Source organism: Hyaena hyaena, unplaced genomic scaffold, assembly GCF_003009895.1.
Source record: "Hyaena hyaena isolate Hyena2069 unplaced genomic scaffold, ASM300989v1 scaffold_15, whole genome shotgun sequence".
Classification (NCBI taxonomy): Eukaryota; Metazoa; Chordata; class Mammalia; order Carnivora; family Hyaenidae; genus Hyaena; species Hyaena hyaena.
This window is the reverse complement of record NW_024080647.1, coordinates 5584241-5603805: the sequence shown is the minus strand read 5'-3', so window position 1 is coordinate 5603805 and position 19565 is coordinate 5584241. Positions and strand designations below refer to the sequence as shown.

At 50.9% G+C, this 19565-nt stretch overlaps 2 protein-coding genes and 1 long non-coding RNA gene across 10 annotated transcripts in view; 1 reads left to right on the top strand and 2 right to left on the bottom strand.

The window, feature by feature from the left end:
* LOC120221503 overlaps window positions 1-5331 on the bottom strand; it is a 51029-nt gene extending 45698 nt beyond the window's left edge. The window contains exon 1 of the long non-coding RNA XR_005525816.1: window positions 5201-5331. This is a non-coding gene — a long non-coding RNA (uncharacterized LOC120221503). The remainder of the gene's footprint in view (window positions 1-5200) is intronic.
* On the top strand, window positions 633-4401 carry FBXL22 (F-box and leucine rich repeat protein 22). Its single transcript, XM_039218922.1, has 2 exons — window positions 633-979; window positions 3975-4401. The coding sequence occupies exons 1-2, from the start codon at window positions 645-647 to the stop codon at window positions 4309-4311; spliced, it is 672 nt and encodes a 223-aa protein (XP_039074853.1). The 5' UTR covers window positions 633-644; the 3' UTR covers window positions 4312-4401.
* A 4739-nt stretch (window positions 5332-10070) lies between the features above and the next one.
* Window positions 10071-19565, bottom strand: part of HERC1 (HECT and RLD domain containing E3 ubiquitin protein ligase family member 1) — a 191209-nt gene continuing 181714 nt past the window's right edge. For all 8 annotated transcript variants that reach the window (XM_039219818.1, XM_039219859.1, XM_039219846.1 and 5 more), the window contains 6 exons: window positions 19163-19328; window positions 18278-18354; window positions 17274-17526; window positions 16638-16790; window positions 13570-13875; window positions 10071-10713 (listed from right to left, as the gene is read on the bottom strand). In XM_039219818.1, the coding sequence (XP_039075749.1) occupies window positions 10528-10713; window positions 13570-13875; window positions 16638-16790; window positions 17274-17526; window positions 18278-18354; window positions 19163-19328 (1141 nt within the window). In that variant the 3' untranslated portion in view covers window positions 10071-10527. The remainder of the gene's footprint in view (window positions 10714-13569; window positions 13876-16637; window positions 16791-17273; window positions 17527-18277; window positions 18355-19162; window positions 19329-19565) is intronic.

Here is a 19565-nt window from a genome sequence, read left to right as displayed (position 1 = left end):
GGCTGGGAGGCCCAGGCAGTCCGGCACCTGGTGGAGGGTAGCAGGCTTTGAAGGTGGTTCAGCCTCGCCTGCAAACCATCACCCCCTGAGCACAACTCACAGGAAAGGGGGCGTTACCCACGCCTTCAACTTCCCGCTCTGCACACATAACTGTCTCAGCTCTATAGACGACAGGCTTCTTCCTACTAAGTGAAGCAGAAGACTCGGTGATATACTAGAAATGAAAACATACAATTTATAATTAGGGTCCCTCCCAGTGAGCAGAGACTGCAGGCCTAGACAGGTGGCCTGGCCGTCCACCGCCAATGAAAATGCCTCGGGGAGGGCCAAAAGTGCTCTCTGCTAAGCACCACTGTCAGCTAAAAGAGAAAGAAATCCCTTTTAAGGAAGCTATTTAACTTCAATAGGCTGCTTTTCTGCCAGGCTTTTCAATTCCTCTGAACCTAAGCCGAACCACAGACTGCCACACGTATGTCTGGATCCTGGCTTCCCCGCCCCGTTCTCAGAGCTTCAGCACCAGTTGTTGGCCAAAAATAAACACCATTCCTCAACCATATATGTCCACCAGCCCAGAGCAGGGGAGGAGGGGCAGGAGGTAGGGCAGGTCCCCGGGCTCCGGCCACACTCTGTGGCTGCTGCACGCCATGCACCTCATCCAGCTCAACCGGGAGTGCCTGCTGCACCTCTTCTCTTTCCTGGACAAGGACAGCAGGAAGAACCTTGCCAGGACCTGCCCCCAGCTCCAGGACGTGTTCGAGGACCCCACACTCTGGCCTCTGCTGCACTTTCACTCCCTGGTAGAACTCAAGAAGGACAACTTCCTCCTGAGCCCGGCCCTCAGGAGCCTCTCCATCTGCTGGTACTCTAGCCGCGTGCAGGTGTGCAGCATCGAGGACTGGCTCAAGAGCGCCTTCCAGAGGAGCATCTGCAGCCGGCATGAGAGCCTGGTCAATGACTTCCTCTTCCAGGTGTGCGACAGGTAGGCCGCCTCCTGAGCAGCGCTGGCTTTGGGGGGCTCTGGCTTCTAGAGCTCTAGGAGACTTCTGGGGGGCAAGGAAGAGCAAACTACAAGACCAAGATGGCTCCACTTTGGGGAGACTCTAGGCGCAAGGCAGACTGTCCAGGCCCGGCCACAGCACAGTCCCCAGAGGATGCGTACAGCCATGGGGGGGGGGGGTTCTCCTCCTCAGCCTCACAGGTCCTGGAGCTGCTTCTGCCACAAAGAGGAAGAATGGGCTTCAGCTGTCGCTGTCCTTCGGGCAGCTGTCCTCCCTGGCTGCCATTAAGACCTCAGGAGGTCCGGCTGGGCCTGGATTTTCAAGGTCAGGCCCTGGGAAAGGTTCTTAGATTCAGCTATTAGCTTACGCCTCCACTCTCCCCCTAGCAGACCAACTTCAAGGCTTGTGAAATGCAACTAAGGAAGGAGAGCGATTGTGCTCTGGGTTAGCTGAGCCAAGCCAGACTCCGAGGAGGGGTGGTGATATTTAAGAATGGTTTCCTTATTAGAAATTTACTAATCTCACTGTACCTCTAGGGAAGGGTGTTTTGGCCTAATTTTTCAAATGAGCAAATCTAAGCTCTGAGAGGTCATGTGATTTGCCCACAGTCTAGGATTACTGGATTTTAAAAAATAAAAATTCAAGACATTGAGTTAAATTTGAATTTTAGATGAAAATTTTTTTTTAACATTTACTCATTTTTTGAGAGAGACACGGCAGAGAGGGAGACACAGAATCTGAATCCAGGTTCTGAACTGTCAGCACAGAGCCCAACATGGGGCTCGAACTCGTGAACCTATGAACTGTGAGATCATGACCTGAGCCAGCTGGATGCTCAGCTACTGAGCCACCCAGGCTGCCCTTAATCTTCTAGTGTAAGTTATGTCCCCAATACATCTTGTACTTGATCGGTCCACCCTCCCATGGGTACAGGCTGAGGCACAGGCGACCCTCCGTGGTCTCACCCTCACAAGCTGGACTTCTGGTGCCAGCCTCTCGCTGAGCCTGACTTCACCAGTCTTGTCCTGCCTTTGAGGAAGAACACTCTTGGTTAGTAACACACTAGGCTCCACCAGTTTGCTGCCACCCAGGGTTAGTAGTTGCTGTTTGCTGGCGGCATGGCAGGATGGAAGGAAACAGTGTGGTGGCCCCGCCTTGCTTCCCCCTCCCCCCACCCCACCTTTTTTAAAGGCAGGAGAAAAAAAGGCAATCCTGGTGAGGCCCTGCTGGGATGAGGGCATGTTGATGGGTTTAACAAGGCCCAGAAGGCAGACTGGACTGACAGACAAGGGAGAGGCAAGCCTGCTCCGAAGTTGTTCCTTTCTGGCTATAAGAGAACCAGGTTTTATTTCCCAAACCAGCAAGGTATGGAGTGGTCACCCCTTGTATGGAGTGGTCACCCCTTGGCACCAAGTGGGTGCAACAAGGGGCCCCAGGGACACAAAAAGAACAAAGGGCTTCGTGGTCAGGGTTCTGTGCGGGGTCTTCCAGCTCTGCTACTGTCCGACTTATGGGACCCCAGCCCAAACATTTAAATTCTTTCAACCTACTTTCTTGATCTTTAAAATGGGATAAATCACCTTTCTCAAAGGCTGAGAGGATTAAATGACACAGCAGCACTGGCACTGTAGGTACTAATATCTGCCCAATCCGGTTCTTTTAGCAATCGGCTCTGCGCAGTGAGAGATGGGAGAATAGAGAAGGACTGCAGGGAAGGAGTCCCCTTTCTGTTTTGTTCCTACATCAAGATTATTCTAAAGGTTCTCAGGACAAAAGAGACCACTTAACATCTTAGTGGCTTAAACACATCATCATAGCCATCCTGGGGCTAATAATTTCTCCCACCTGACAGATCAGGAGGACTAGCACAGTTTAGACATTTGTCCTCAGCAAAAAGTTGCAGGCAAGTTTCCTGCGCCCTCATTCACAGAACAGCGTGCAGACAGAGGACTGCATATGAAGACTAAAGAAGCCCTGTGAACTTGGGAAGATGGAATGGGCACAGTGCGGGTAATGTGGCTGTGCCCAGTCTGTTTTAGTTCCTTACCCTCTTCCCCAGGCACAAGGGAGCCAGGCCCTGTGTAAGTAAGGCTCCTTACACCCCCAATCTCAATCTTCACTACAACCCCACTGGGAGGCATTATTCCCTCTCTGCGGCGCCTGCCCCCCCCCCCACCTCCCCTAAGAAACTAAAGCTCAGTGAGTGAGTTAGCAAAGGTCACTCTGCAAAGAAGTCAAACCTAACTTTTGCTCAAGATCTTTCTCAGTAGCAGGTGCTGGTTAGCTTGGGGCGGAGGAGCCTCCAAACTGTGTAGAAGTGGGCCAGACTACACCCACTTCACTCCGGTTCCTGACCGTTTCTAGGCTGGCATCCCAGCGAGCATGCACTAACAGCCCCAGTTAACTGAGCTGAAACCAAGGCTCTAGAACCCAGAGCCAGGCATAACCGGAAGCGGGTCCCGACCCCAGCTTCACGGGTTGAACGTGCCTATCTCTAAGCCACCCTACAGGATACGCTTGCTCCCACCTGACTAGCCGGCCAGGAGCATCAGGGCCTAAGCTTTAAGCCAGACAGGAGTGGTCACCACGCATCTCTTCTCTCACCCCCACCCCAAAGCAACAAGTCCGGAGAGAATCAAAGAACTTGAGTTGTCCTTCTGGATCCTGCATCCCCTCTGCCCGTAGCAGGACCAGGGGAGGCTCATAAGGCTGAGAGCCATGCAGATGGAGAAGCAGGAAGAGTAGGGGAAATGGGAGAGAGGCCTTGGTTTTGATCCTGGCCGCGTCATCGCAGGCAAGTCCTTTACACTCGTTGAGCCCCTTTCCCTGTTTCCGTGCCCACAATATGCGGAGAGTTCCCGGGCTGTTAGGAGGCAACCTGGCCTGGGAGCTCCATCCAGGAGCCGGCGGGGTCCGGGGCGGACGCAAACCGCAACCCCGCGGGGCCCGACCTGGGTCACTACCATCTCTCCGCAGGTGCCCCAACCTGGCTTCCGTCACGCTTTCAGGCTGCGGCCACGTCACGGACGACTGCCTCGTGCGCCTGCTGCGCTGCTGCCAGCACTTGCGCTCGCTGCGCCTGGAGAACTGCGCGCGCGTCACCAACCGCACGCTTGTTGCTGTGGCGGCGCACGGGCGCGCGCTCCAGACCCTGCACGTGGACTTTTGCCGCAACGTGAGCGCGGCCGGCCTGCGCCGCCTGCGCGCCGCGTGCCCGCTCCTGGCGCTGCGGGCCGAACACAGCGCCACGATGATCCCCGACCAGCTCCCCAACGCGCCCGGCACGGCCCTTCGCAAGCTGCTGCCGCGTTAGGCCCACGGCGCCGAGGCACGTCGGCCGGCCAAGGGCCGCCGGGCGGAAAGAGCGACCTGGTTTCCAACCCCAGCCCTTCCTCCTCCCAGACCGTTGCCACATCTCTGAACCTCAGTTTCCCTGTGAGAAATTGGGACACTAATGCCTACCTCACTATACGGTTTTACGCAAAGGAGTGCGAGATTAAGTAACCCGATGCTGGGAAACGACTCGGATGGTTCTCACTAAATACCAGCACCTTTCCCGAGCCCCTCCGCCCCAGGTCCTCCGCCACGCACTGTCCGCAGCAGCGGGTGAGGCCAGCACCGCGTAGAAGATGCGACCCGCGTCGCCGGCCGAAATACCCCCTGGGGAGGCGTGGCCACTCGGAGCTCGCCGGTAGCGCGCGGGCGCCCTGGGAACGGGGCGGGGCGACCTACGCCGCCGGTCTTTGGCACCGCCCTACGGCCGCTGCTCCGGCTTCCCAGGAGCGTGGCCGCTTTGCAGCGCCGGCCGGCGGGAAGAAGCGGGGAAGCCGGGCCTCACAGCCGGAGCTAGCCACCGAACCCGCCCCGGCGGCCCTGCCGCCCGCGCCTCTGCTCCGTGGCCCGGCGAGCCCGCCCACCTTTCCCCAGCAGCGACCGCACGCGATTCTAGAAAATTCGCTGGTAGAGGTGATTCTTACATAAATAGCATATCCTTATTTTCTATGGTTCTCATATCACAGAAGGCAGAAATCGTTCGAAAACCCCTAAGTAAAGATTTGAAGACAAAAGCAGCAGCGCTGGTTAAGTTCCTTGATAATGAAACCATTAGAAGCTGATACAAAGTTAGATTTTTACATGCTGGATTTGCTCAACACGGGCACACGCCTTGACTTACAATTTCAGGGCGGTCACTGAAGCCTCACCTTTAGCCACGAAGTATTGGCTCTCGGCCACCCAGCAGCCTCCTGGTCCCAGGTACGCGGTGAAAACTTGGGAAAGAGGGAAAGGCAGGGAGCACTGCGGGCCGCGCAGGCGGCGGGCGGCCTGACGCCCACACTCTGGCTCCGCCCACCCCCAGCGCCCACCTGGGCCCTTTAGTCACTTGAAGCCAGGTATTCCTGTTCTGGGAAAGAGAGTCTCCATCCCTACTCACGGGTTGCCCAATACTGGGTACCAGCGAGGAAAAAAAGAGACATTCCATTTTCATGGAGCTTACCTTCTAGTAGAAGAGATAGTAATTGGTATTAAAAAAAAAAAAAAAAAACTATGGAGGGGGGAGCGGGGGAAGCACCAGGTAAGGTGTATCTGGCGATATCTGGCGATTGTTGGCAAAGGTCTGGGGAGAGGGAAGCAACTTAAAAGGGGGTTGACCAATGTAAGCCTGAGGTGGCAGCATCTGAACCATGAAGTGAGGGAGGGGGCCAAGCAGCATCTGGCAGGAAAATATTCCAGGCGGAGGGAATAGCTGGTGCAAAGGCTCCAGACCAAGGACAGAGCCGGTGAGTTAGGGGAGGCCCGGTGATTAGCGTGGCTGGAGCGGAGTGAGTGAGGAGGAAAGGTGAGCAGGAAACACAGGAGAAGTAGGGATGTGGGTGGCAGTTGGGGGCCTCACGGGTTATTGTGAGCATGAAATGAGAGCTGGAGGCCGCCCACCCAGCCGGCTCCCAGCAGGAGCCAGGGCCCTAAGCAGAGATGATACACAGGTGAGCCAGAGGAGCTGAAATTTCTCCAGGCAGAACCTGTTGGCACGCAAACCACAACCCAGGCCAGCCCAATCCCTCCAGGGTCTGCCAAAGGCCTCAGCTGCGCCTGGGGCCCCTCGTCTTGCGGTGCTCAGCCCAGAAACAGATGGGTAATTGCACTGACACCCCGCCTGGCGGAATTCCTTTGCATCCTTGTGTGGGGAGAGCCGGCTCCCTCAGGCCGCCAGCTACACTGGGAGGACCCCTCTCCTCTGGGTGGGTGGTTTTCCAGTTTACCCACCACAGCTCTGGACTCTGGAAGGAGGCCTTGCAGGCCTTCCCCCCACTCCTGCAAACAATGTTGAAATCAGGCTTCCACGGGGTTAAATGTTTGTTTAAAATAGTGCCACTTAAACCCCAGGGCTTTGCTTTTATTATCTCTGATAAGCCTGCATTCTCAGCAGGTCCTGTTTGCCCTGAGTTGGTGGTTTAGTCTGGGGAACAACAGAATCCTAGTTTCGGGCTCTCCTCTGAGAGCAGTCAGCCTTCTCCAGACCTCACATTTTTTTCCTTTTTTAAAGCTTATTTTATAGAGAGTGAGGGCGTGAGCTTGTATGAGCGAGGGAGGGGCAGAGAGAGAGAGAGAGAGAGAGAGAGAATCCCACCCAGGCTCTGTGCTGTTGGCAGAGTCCTCCTCGGGGCTCAGTCTCATAAACTGTGAGATCATGACCTGAGCTGAAATCAAGAGTCGGATGCTTAACTGACTGAGCCAGGCAGGTGCCTCTGGACCTCAGCCTTTTAATCTGTGGATTGGGATTGCTAGAGAATCTTGCTTGCAGGGTTCTTCTAAGGATTAAGACATGTTTGTAAAGCAGAAGTCACTGCAAGTTCAGCGGGAATAGGGTAACCTGAGGCCCTTTTCCCCTTTCCCCATGGAAGCTATTTTATAAATGAGGGTTAAATTCCCTGGCTAAGCCTCTGGTGCTGAGTAAACCCTCACAGACTGAGGCTGTACTGATCACAGAACTGATAGCCTGACAGCTGTGTCCAACACTGTTTCTCTGCTTGAATTGGGCCCCACCCCCTCCACGGAGCTTGGGGTCCCTGAGCCGAGGGCCATCTGAGGTACACCCGGAGGTCAGGCACTGATGAGATGGCTCTCCGCTCTGCCTTCTAACAGGTGCTGTTCACATCACTGGGCACTGAGCAAAGCCCTTGACAGAACACAGTCCCCTGCTTGATCAGTAACAATGCTCAAGATCTCTCAGGTTTGCATAGAACAAGGGGCATCACATGCCTAATTAATCCACAGACTCAATCATCTGGGGTTGAAGGGAGTGTTGAGTGTTCTGCCATCCATCACTTCTGACAACTTAGGACCTCTCAGAGCCTGTTTATCTCTAAAATAGGACCAGCACCCTCTCTGACACTCTGATGAGATCAGGTCTAAATGCGCAGTTGCCTGGAGGGCTGGGGTAGGGAAAGTTGTCCTCACATCTGTGGGGGCCTGGAAAAGCCAAGTGCCTGGCAGAACCCACAAGGCCTGGGCACAGGAAGAAGCAAGCTGGGTCTATATGGGGGTGATCCAGGAACACCGGAGGGAGAACAGAGCCTTTGAGCCGAGCTTGAAGACTGACCCCAGCTCCCACAGGGTCTGTGTTCCATCAGCAGGCACAGTTCAGCAAGGGCAGAGCCAGAAAGCCCAAGGCACCCCCACATGCGCCCGGGGAGCTAGGCGCCCAGTGTTGCAAAGCCACGAAAATGACTTGTCGAGGTTACCCGTGTCCTCACAGCTTCCATTAGAACAGACTACAAACTTTCTCCAGCTCCTGAATGCGCTCTTCACTCCATTTTGGCCAAGGCAGCCAATGGCTCCACGGAGGAAAAGCTAGGGGGAGGGCACAGAGCCTTGGCACGGGCACTGGGGCAGGACACTGCTCCCTGGTGGAAGGCTGATGCCAGTCACCGCACGGTGTTGGCCTTGGCAGGGGGAGCTTCCTGGGAGGAGGTGGCGCTGCGAGGCTTGCCTTACAGGGACACACGGGCCCAATTCTGCACAGGTGGGCTGTCTGGAGGGAACTGTGTGCTCACAGGAAGCCGGCGCTCCCAGCTCTAGCCTGTACACTCTTGTGATCTAGCACTTTCCCTCTCCAGACCTCAGGTTGGTGATCTGTGGAAGGAGACATCACCTGACCCTTTAGTTCCAGGATTCCTCCAGCCGTAGGATCCAATGCCCAAGACTTGTCTTTTTTGCTAAAATTCAAGTTCACCACATCTGACTGGCAGAGCCAGGTAAGGGCCACAGAGCTGGGAGGCCCAGAACAAAGGTGCACCTTGAAGGGCCTCTGGGGAAATCTTAAATTTTAAAGGCTGGGGGCCCAAGTTCTCTGGAGACTACGTCAGGGTCATAAAAACTGCAAGTATTTAACTGAATGAATCCAGCAAACAAAAGAACTGCCCAAGCCTGAAAGTGAACTTGGGAAAATCAACACCTGTGCCAGGCCCACTTCAGCACCTCAGACCAGAGACTCCTACCTTCCTGTGTCTCCCATGGCTTCTAAAAATCAGCAAATGAAAAAAAAAAAAAAAGGTTTCCAGCATAGAAATGGCATCTGTTATGAAATCAAGGTGTCTGTACAGATTGTCCTTGCAGGGTCAGACCTCTTGAAAAGCGATTCAGGAGGCCTGACAGGTGGGGCCTGGCACCATGAGCATCAGCCTGCTGAGGGTACCTTTGCCCCACAGTCCAGAGTCAAATGTGGCAGCAAAGGCCAAAGCCTTTCAAAGGTTGTGGCGTTATTTTTATTTAAAATAAACTCTGAGACTGCAGATGTAGGCTTCAGCTCGGCCCACTCAGCCCAGCTCAGCGAGAGGCAAGAGCCACTTGTTACCAGGAAGCAGCCCAGAAGGCTCTAAGAGACCCGTCTCCTGGCATCGTCCGGGTCCTCAGCAACACCCGAAGGCCTCTCACCTCTCAGTTCCCTCCTGGCCCAGAGGCCTGGGCAGTGGCTTCCCGCGCACTTGAGGTGGGCTGAGTGCTTCAAGCCCAGAGGCCTTCACTGCTCCTGCTCCTACTCACTGAGCTCTCACATCAAGTATTAAAGGTTCGTCTTTGCCCAGAACCTCTGTGGCTTTCCAGAAGCTGTAGTTACTGCCTCTGAGTCCCAATTCCAATGGAAGCCTGTCTTCAATAAAACTAACATGTCGTCATTCGAAGTACTGTCACTGGGAAAGATCTGTGTACCACAAAACTGTATCTTTCTTCTAATTTCTCTTCGAAAACACTTTCCATCTTTCTTGTGAAAAACAAGTGCCTGCAGAGCTCTCTACCTGGCACCTCACTTGTGTGGACTATCCCTAGACCATGAAGTAGCGCAGCAGCTTGTGGCATGAACTTGCTGTAGATGAAGACAAACCACTCAAAGGCCTCGCCCTCTTCCTGTTCCACTGTCGGCGGCCAGCCTTCACAGCTGCTCTTGCGATGGCCCCTCTCCCAGAACTACCCGCTCAGTAAGTGTAACCCCTTCCTCAGCCTGTGCACAACTCCCCACCATCCACCATTCAAGGCTATGAGAGCCACTCGCTGGGTCTCATATGAACTCACACATTCACCCGCTCGTTCCCGTGGTCACTCATGCATGTGCGCGCAGTGCTTCCCAGCAACGGCGGTCCTCCGCGTGACGTACACTGCCCCGCTCTCTAAGCCCCCATCTGAGCCCCACTTGCTCCTTGCAGGTAGGATTAAGTCATGTTACTCGTCAGCTTCCTCCTCGCCTAGGAGAGCGGCTCCCCCTGGAGTGTTCTGGAGAGGCTCTTGTTAGCATGTTACACTCAGACTGGCTTCAGAGTTGGAAAGGGGTTGCTGAGAGGTCAGGCCAAGGGGCTGACACAGGGGCCCTGGCGTGAGGGGACAAAGTAAGGCACCCAGGATGACAGAATAAATGAAAGTAGGGGCTTCCCACTCCAGCGGCTGCTCTGTCATCTCCAAGCAAAGCTCCCTCTCGGTGAGAAATGTTCTGATGGGTCAAAACACTGTCAGAGAGAGACCAGCCCCGGAGACTGTTCCTTCTCAGTCAGAGGCTCCACTAGAGGTAACAAAAGCAGCCCACGCTCTGTTCCTGCATCGGCTTTATTTCTCTGCATAAGGAACCCTGCACAGGCAATTCAAATTAAAACAAAATAAATATATGAATATTCATGTAAAACTGTCCTTTCTAATGAACAATTATACACAATGTACAATTTCATGTTCACTGGGTGGGTTTACAAAAATGTACCATTCCCAACTAAAAATGCACCAAAATGGTTCCATGCAAACTTATCAAAAGTGACCAAAAATGTGGAGGGGAAAAACCTGACTGAGAGCACTTTGTTTTTTTTTTTTTGTACAATCACAGAAAAATAAAAACATCTAATTTCTTTGTTACATTTAGAGTTACTAAATGTGGCCACTGTTTAATAATGTCGGTTTATGTTCCTAAAACACCTATGTAGTTACCATAAAAGTGTATCCACATGAAACTGGAAGTAAGCATCACTGAGAAAAGGGGCCGGTGGCCCCTGCGCAGTCAGTAGTCGGTGTCGGAGCCCTCGGCATTGTCCACATTCCGCGAGAGCATGTAGTTGTCCATGTCGATGGAGCGGCAGTTGTTGATGGCATAGCGCAGGCGCTCGGCCATGACCAGCTGGCTAGAGTAGGGGGGCAGCCGCAGCTGGAAGAAGCAGGTCTGTGAGGTAGGCAGACTGTCGTAAGGCTGTGGAGAGACAGACCCGGAGTGGTGACTGCATCATCGGGCGTCACAGGTACCCGTCACTACCACCACCCCCCCATCAGGAAAGCACTGCTCCCAGCCTTCAAGATGGGGTCCACAGACATGACTGCAGGGCCGCCTCGAGGGGAAGGAGACACTGTGCTGTGGTGGAAAAGGAACGTGGGCTCTGGTGTCCCACGGCCATCAAGGTTTTTGGCGAAGACGGCTCCTTCCTGTCCTCACTCCCCCAGTGGCCCCGTGTGCAAAGTGAGAGCAAGCCCTGACCGGCAAGATCACAGGGGAGAACACACTCTGCACAGTGCCTTCCTGCCCTGAGTGACAGTGCGGCAGAGTTCGTTCCCTTTGACCGGGAGAGTGCAGACTGGAAGCTGCAGCAGGGACCAGCGGCCCCCAGGGAGTGAAATGGAAGGAGCTGGGAGGGAGTGGCTGCGCTCCTACGGCCCCCCCCAGGCCAATCCCTCCCAGTGTGCATATGAGTCCCTCACCTGCCATGGCTGCCAGCAGAGCTCACACGAGGAAGGAGCAGTGAATTAAATCCTAGTCCATCCATCTAACTGACAGTGAGTGACACCGGCATTTAAAATGATCAGTACGATGACTAGCAGCAAAACAGAAAAATGCCTGGGACAGACTGAACTAAACACAGCACACAAAACCGCGTATGCTTGAGGCCGACTGGGAGGCACGCCACATACGTGAAAAGTGGAAAAGGCCGCTACTAGGGAGACGGCATATGCTCTCTGGCCCTCCCTGCAAATACAACTAGCTGCCAAACTATCTGTCATGGCAGTACTGAGATTACATTTGTATAATATTAAAAGAAAGTTTTTGGGGCGCCTGGGTGGCTTAGTCAGTTAAGCGTCCGACTTTCGCTTGGGTCATGATCTCGCGGTTCGTGGGTTCGAGCCCCGCGTCGGGCTCTGTGCTGACTGCCAGCTCAGAGCCTGGAGGCTGTTTCAGTCTGTGACTCCCTCTCTCTCTGACCCTCTCCTGCTCACGCTGTCTCTCTCTCTCTCCTAGAAAAACAAAAAAATATTTAAAAAAAAAAATTTTTAAAAAAGGACTTGCCTTCTCTTTCTTGCTCAACTCCTTGAAACTGGTTCTTCTCCTCCTCCCCTTCCCCTTCCTCCTCCTCCTCCTCAGAGCCCTACACCTGGTAAGTGCATTTCAAAGAGGTAGGAGATGGAGGGCCTAGAAGCCTAACTGTGCCTGAGTCAGTGAGGACACAGAAAGCTCAAATGCAGAAAAACCACAACAAGCAAAGACACTGAAGGAGAAAGTCAACAGGTGCCTCTGATTTGGCAGGTGGAGCAACTGGTCTACGTCACAAAGGAAGGACCCATAGTGGTCAGTTTTCTGCCGCTGAAAAGCCTCAGGCAGGGGATTAGTGGTGGATTAACTCCCAGGATGGCAGGGGTAGCTTGGGACAGACAGAAGGCAAGGGTTTTTTCCAGAGCTGAATAGAAGCAAACCATTTCCTCTACCCACCTCTCTCTGAAGCAACAAAACAGATTTACAACTTCTAGTTTCTGGTAAGTCATGTAGAAAATTTATGGAAAGGGTCTTTTCACAGCTCTTCCTGTGCACGGCCTCTTCAACAAGTCTAGCCCAGGCCGGCAGCTTCGGGAGGCCGTGGGGGAGGGACAGTTTTGGCTGCAGCCGCCTCTAGGAATGGTTATTGGAAAAACACCAGAAAGGCAGATGCTGAAACTGGCAGGAAGGGTCCTTGTGTGAAGAGGCCCTACTTTCCTTACTGTTTCCAGAATAAACACGATGGGCCCTGCTCAGAAGACTGCCCAGCGCTTGAGGGGTTGGGAGTTAAGAGATAGGAGGAAACACAGACACAATTCTAATTTGATGCTGGGTTCAAGGGATGTGCCAAGTGTCCAGGAGATAGACAGAGGGAGATCCAAGTCTGCCCTCAGGAAGGGTCAGGGGAAGCAGGAAAGCATCCAAGAGGACTTCCTGGAGGAGATGACGTTGGTGTTGGGACTAAAGGATAAGTGAGTGCTTGCCAGGCAGAGATACAAAAGGGTGTGAAGGAGAACCCCCTAAAGCAGAAGGCACAGGAGTTTAGAAATAGCGTGGTCTGTCAGGAAAAAAGGCAAGCAGTCTGTTATGGACAGAATGCAGTATGTGTTAAGAGGTGTTATCAGAAAGCAGGGACAGAGGCCAGATTGTGAAGGTATTTAAGGCAGTTGGCATTTACGCTCGAGTCAAGGGGTTCCTGAGCAGTGTGCAAGAAGAGTGACATGGTCAGATGGGTGCTTGAGAAAGACGACTGTGGCAGCAGCATGCATTTAAGGCTCTGAGCCCTTTTATTCCTAAGCCATCTGTCAAAATGGCAGCTGGGCTGCGGCTGTGCCGCAGAGAAGCCGCACCGCCCGCTCCAGGGAGGGCGCCGCACAGCAGCCACAGAGTGCATCCTGCCGCTCCCGTTCTCTACAGTACGTGCGCCAATTACTGCTTAGTGTCTTTGTGAAAACAGACAAGACCCTGCCCGAGTACACAAGTCACACCATGAAAAGCAGAGGAAATAAGGACAGAGGCAACAAGATGAGCCTGCTGCCAAGCTCAGTGTTCCTCAGGAGGGTACCGGAGGGTTTAGCAAATGTTGCTGGTTGTAGTGTGCGCTCTACATCCATTTAGGGCTTTTTTCAGTCAAGTTCTATTTCTTAACAAGTTTTTCTGCTTGATTTTTTTAAATCTGGAAATTCCAAACAGTAAGCCTGAACTGGCAGGCCTACTTGAGGGTCACCAATTTAGTTTTCCCAAAACGCAAGCAACGAGGAGGCAGCAGGGCGGACGTTAGCCAGGAAGGCGGGAGAGCGTACTTACCCTATCAACCTTCATGATTTGAAATCTCTGAGAAATGTCAGCGGTGTTGGCTGGGAGCCGAGATCTTCCCGACACAAACCTCATGAAAAGCACCCGCTCCTCATTGGAGAACTCCTCCAGCGTGTGCCAGAACCACTGCACCAGCTGGTGCTGCTCGTCCACCTCCCGGTACCGGACCACCTTCTTCAGAACTTCCACAGAGATCTCGGGCATCCCACACACCATCTGCTCCAGCTGCTTTGCCGTGAGGAGGGACAGCAGCGGCACAGGGACTATCCAGGACATTCCTTCCCGGACTGCAGCTACCTGCTCCCAGGAGAGGTGGTCGTTACAGTGTGCACGTAGACCGGGCAACTTCCACCTGCTGGTTCCCCAGACCCTCTACTTGTCCCTAGAACTCCAGGTGAAAATGGCCCACCCGCCCCTGCCGCTGACCCTTTGTAATGGCTTCTCCCTGCTTGTGGGACTTCTTTTCTCCTTCTGGTCCCAGATCAAGTCAATTTAGGAGCCTGCCTTCCACCCCCACAAAACCCAGCCCGCTGGGGGCCCCCGCAGTGCCAGCCGCACTCATATCCCTAATCACATGTGGCCGCGCGCTGCTCCCCAGGGGCTCTGTGGGCTACTTGGTCTCCTCATCAGGGTAAGAAGCTCCTGGAAGATGTGTCTAGCTTCTACTGTTTTTGTCATTCGTATTTTTCTTTTGAAGATAATTCTATCCTTTCGTAAAACTTATTTGTGCTCATTGTAGAAAAAAATTTTGAAATGTACAAAGAAAGTAAAATTGGCAAGTCTTTCTATAGGAAGGTAATAGAAAGGACAGAGAATTTAATCAGGAGACTTGGGGTCTGAGCTCCACTTCTTCCTTTAATTTTCTCATTTGAGAAATGAGGCAAATGATCGCTTCTCACATGACCATGACAAGAATTTTTAACGCAAGTCTGTATGACCGGACAGTTACACTGCTGCTTTTCTCCAAGTGCAGTGCTGAGAACAGGTCAGCTGGGGGAATGTGGAGTGGGAGCCGCCAGGGGCTGCCCAAAGCTGTTTACAAAAAGCCCCCTAAGGAGGGGCACCTGGGTGGCTCAGTCAGTTAATGTCTGGCTTCAGCTCAGATCATGATCTTGCAGTTCGTGAGTTCAAGCCCTGCATCAGGCTCTGCACTGGTGGTGTGGAGTCTGCTTAGGATTCTCTCCCCCTCTCTCTCTCTGCCCCTTTCCCATTTGTGTGCTCTCTCTCTCTCTCTCTCAATAAATAAACTTAAAAAAAAAAAAAAAAAAAGAACAGCCCGAGGTTGCATAGCAATGCACGTCCCATGCACAGACTCATCACCCTTCAAGATTTGTTCTTAAATACTTCTTCACTCTTGGCCAACTCAGAACCGACAATGATAAAAAGCAAAACAAAATCTGAGGACCTAAACAGGAGCCACACCTTGGGGAAGGCCCTGGGGTTGTGATGGTACAAAGCTGTCCTGCCGGGCTAAGAAGAGGACTGACAGCGAGGGCAGTCTGTAATGGTATTAAAGAGAATACCCTAGCCAAAGTGTGCCCCAACATAAGCTGTGCTGCCTGGCAGAATACAAGCCAAAGGCTGTCTGGGGAAAAAAATGAGGCTGAGGTATGGGGCTGGCTGCTTGGCAGGGGACAAATGGGGACAGCTATGGGAAGAACACTGGGTTCTAAGAGACAAGAAGGAAGTAAGAGAGGAAGAAGGCCTCATTTCTGAGAAAGGAACAAAGCCAGGGCAGAGAAGAGCTCAGCTGACGGAGAGTAGAGGGTCAATCCGACCCTCAAAGGAAGGGCCAGCAGAAGAGCCTAGACCCCACCGTTAAACCTGGTTTGGGATCCTGGCTTTGCCTTGGGCACATTACTTCATTTCTCTGGACTCTGTGCTTTCATCTGTGAAATGGTGATAGTAACCCTTATCTTACAGAGTAACTATAGGAAAAATGGCTCCTGAGGGTGCCTGGTCCCAACCTGGCATGCAGGGGTGATATATTTTTAGTCAGTTATGTACTCTGAGGATTAAAATTCTGAAGACCTTGAGACAAACCCTAGGGCCTGGCTGTTGTTAACAGCATCGCTCACAGGACTTGCTTTTACTAAGCTAAGGGTAACAGTATTCTGACTGGACTTGGCCCAAAGCCAGAGTCAAAGAAGGAACCAGGAGCAAAGGGTGCAGGACATATATACACTTTAAACTGCTAAATGGCCTTAGAGTCTCAGTCTAGCTCTCAAGAAAACCCTAACATATTCTGCAAATAGAGTATTACTAAAGTGGCTATTAAGGTCTGTGTAACCAAAAGCCTCATTTTTGGACAAAATGTTCATTTCTATGGTCACTCAGCACATTCTCATCATTTATTAAATGCTTACTACATGTCAACACAGAACAAGGACACTGAAGATACACACACACACACACACACAATATATATATATATACACATATATGCATGTATAAACACACACACACACACACACACTTCACTCAAAGTCTCACAGGCTAATTAAAGAAACAAAATCTAAACTTTGCAGCCTAGTTCTTAGACCATAACACAGAAGTACTGTGGTATCTTAACAAATTTTTAAGTAACAAAAAAGATTTCTATAGGCTATGGACCTGGAGGACAGCTGGCCTGTGGAGATGAATTTTCAGCTGGGGCCTGAAAGACTGCAGCAGGAGGGGGAAAGAGGGATTCATGTGGGATTGCAAGACCAGTGTTTAGGGGTTCACGTGCATGGGCCCTGACTAACCCAGCTGGAGTGGGGACACTGGGCTGCGGAAAGTAAGAGATGCAGACAAACAAGACTGGGGAAGAGCAAGAAGCTGGGGTCTAAAGGCCTGGGTGAGAGCTTGGCCCTTTAATCCAACCAGTGACCAATTCAGGGCTGTCCTCAGGCCCTGAATAAGAAAAGAGGAAATCCACAGATAAGGCCTGAACAGTCTCCGAATAGTGGCTGAAATTTAGATACAAGTTAACTGACACAGTAAGTTCACACACCAAAATTCAGTCTTCTTTGAAGACAACTGCAAACATTCACAAGCACATCCAAATGTCATCTCACCTGTCGGTCCATCTCATGAAGTCGATATTCAATGGCTCTCTCCACATACTCCTTCCTGTTGGAAAATGTCAGTGGGATACTATTTCCACCAGGGATTATGGGAACCATTTTTCCATCAGCACTCTGGCCGACAAAAGAGTCAAGAGGAATCATCTAAGAAGAGGAAAAAAAAATTTTACAAAAAAACCCTTTTTTTGAACAAAAATAGATTACACACAAATACAGTAAAAACAGTAATAACATCAAGAATATTTAAGGATAAAAACAAGGAATCCAGGTAGCTAATCATGCCACTTGATCAGAAGGGAATGCGCTGACTTATCAGGCTGTAGTTAAAAATTCCTTTGTTCTCAAACTAGGCTTGATGAACTCTGGTTACCCCAGGCCTCCCTCTCCAACTGGGCCCCCTCGCTCGTCCATTATGACAGGCAGAGAGTGGACTGAAGAGGAAGGAGCAGAAGCTGGGGTGCTGGTGCCAACTCTACCTATTAGCAGCTGTTTCAATCGCTGGGGCTGAGCTACTCAGGCAGCAATGGGACATGGCGTTAGTCAAATAGCCGGTGGAAAACTAGATCTGAGTTTTACACAGAAAAATTCTAGTCAATACCAGCAGAACGCAGACTGGCAAAAATTCACCTCATGGAAACTTTCCTCGGTAATCCCACTGTCTTCAATGTGAAGAATGCTGTTGAGGGTCTGCACGTAGAGCAGATCCACCTCCTCCAGGTCTTCCAGGGTGAGTGGGACACAGCACAGCTGCTTCCACACCAATGGGGCCAAGTGGAGGTCCAGGGGCTTCTTTGTGCGAATGGCAACCCCCATTAAGATCCCCAAGAACTTAAACTGCATTAAGTGTTCATCAAGGCAGGCAGAGGGGTTAAAAAGGAACCTGCAAAATTAAAGAAAATATTTCAGATAAACTATCCTCATCTCTATTAGAATAAGTTATCAAATAGCCACAGCACTAATCCAGACCTGTGCTGTTCGATATGGTTGGTAGTCAGCTGCCATATGTGGCTACTCAACTTAATTAAATAAAACGTAAAATGCAGTTCTTCAGCAACTCTAACCACATTTCGAGTGTCCCAACAGTTACATGTGCCCTGTGGCTACTGTTCTGGACAGCAAAAGGACCATATTTTGAATTATTTTTAGAAGAACCATAGAACAGCAGCTGAATGGTCTACTAGTCCCTAAGCCACCAGGATGTCCTATTTCCTAAAATCATTTATCATTTACAGGTCCACGAAGCAGGATTCATATAGATCACTGCTAATACTAAGTGCTGTGACTTGATAGCATTGCTAATATTTCTGATGAATTTTGGTGCAGAAAAGTTCTTGAGGGGAGGCCATGTAGGCCTTCAGAAACACAAAATGTCAGGTTTCATTATCAAGTCTGAGTTTCCTCTCCCCTCTTGGTCCTATAGCAAAGTTATGATGGAAGTGCCCCAATTTCCTGACCTGCGAAAAGGGAATAATAATAGTTGCTACTCCTTTGGGTTCTAATGAGGATTCAGTGGGATAATATACGTAAAGCACTTACAACAGTGCCTGGCAAACAGCACTAAATAAATGAACTAATATTATCATTATCATTATAACTACAGATACTCAACAAACACTTGCTGACTTGCTTACCTATCCCTATTGTAGCCCACTTCTGCAGTAGCGTTGGGAGAGGGTATAAGAAGGTCAACAATACCAGTTTCAAGTTCCTGCAAACCAAAGAACAGGTTTTTGAGAAATGACAATCAAATGCATCAAGAGAACAAATTAACTAAGGATCACATTGAAAAGAGAATATTTTGAGGAATTTATAGTTATGTGACAACCAGGCAACTCTATAGTTTGTGTGGCTTTAATTTACAATGAAACTAGAAACCTTCTGCATGTAGAAAATATCCTGTAGTATGCAGAACTAACAGTCAGTCCAGGGCAGGAGTTGGGTTCATCTGTGAGCAGGGCATAGGTATATTCAAATACACCCAACAAAGGAGAGTCAGACGTTATTTTAGTCACAGGAATTATTAGAAAAATCCTGCTACTAGGCAAAGTGAGAAGGGTCAGAGAGGATCTGGAAGCAAAGCTGTTACTGCAGATCTCAAAGTAAGAACTGGTCTAAACTCTTATTATTTGTTTTTCTAATTCCGCTAGAACCTGGCAGTTCACTCGTTCTAAACCACCAGAATGAATCAGAGCACACTGGTGGTCCTGGGTTTGTCTGTTACATAAATGTCAATACATGTCATCATTGTTTCCTCTGCCAGCATTAGAGCACGACAGACTGTGAGTCATTAGTAGGAGGTTAAGCACTGACGTTTATTCAGTAAGGTATCTTCACACATCATTTCACAAGCCCTAGCTATAATTCACTTATACATCATTAACAGCGTGATTTTTATATAAGGCTCACAAATGCTTCCTTGCTACATTTATAAAAACATGTCAGAGTAGTCACTGGAAACAGTAAAAACAGCCACCACCTGAGCAGATGACTCAGCAGGGAACACTGCATGAATATACCTGGCACATCTCTGTGATCGTGTCATCAAACACTCCCCCAGCGTCATCAGCTCCTTCACCAACCAGCTTAACCTTCCACGCTCGCGAGGGCAGGCGGAGGTCTGATGCATTCAGTTTAACTACTTGTCTTGCTATTTGGACAAAGATAGGCTTACACTTCCGTCCTCTTTAAAAGAAAGAGAAAACAGAATGAAATACAACTCTCACTAATTTCCCCAAACCACCACAAAGGTCACTTGAAGGTATCTGCCCATCAGTGAGTGAACAAGCCAGCTTAACAACAGTCAAGCAGTGCGCTAGGCCCACTATAACCACACTGGGCACTAAGGGAAGCACTGTCACTATCCTAGTTTACAAATGAGGAAGCTGAAGGTCACAGAGATTAGTCAGTAATAAGGTTCAT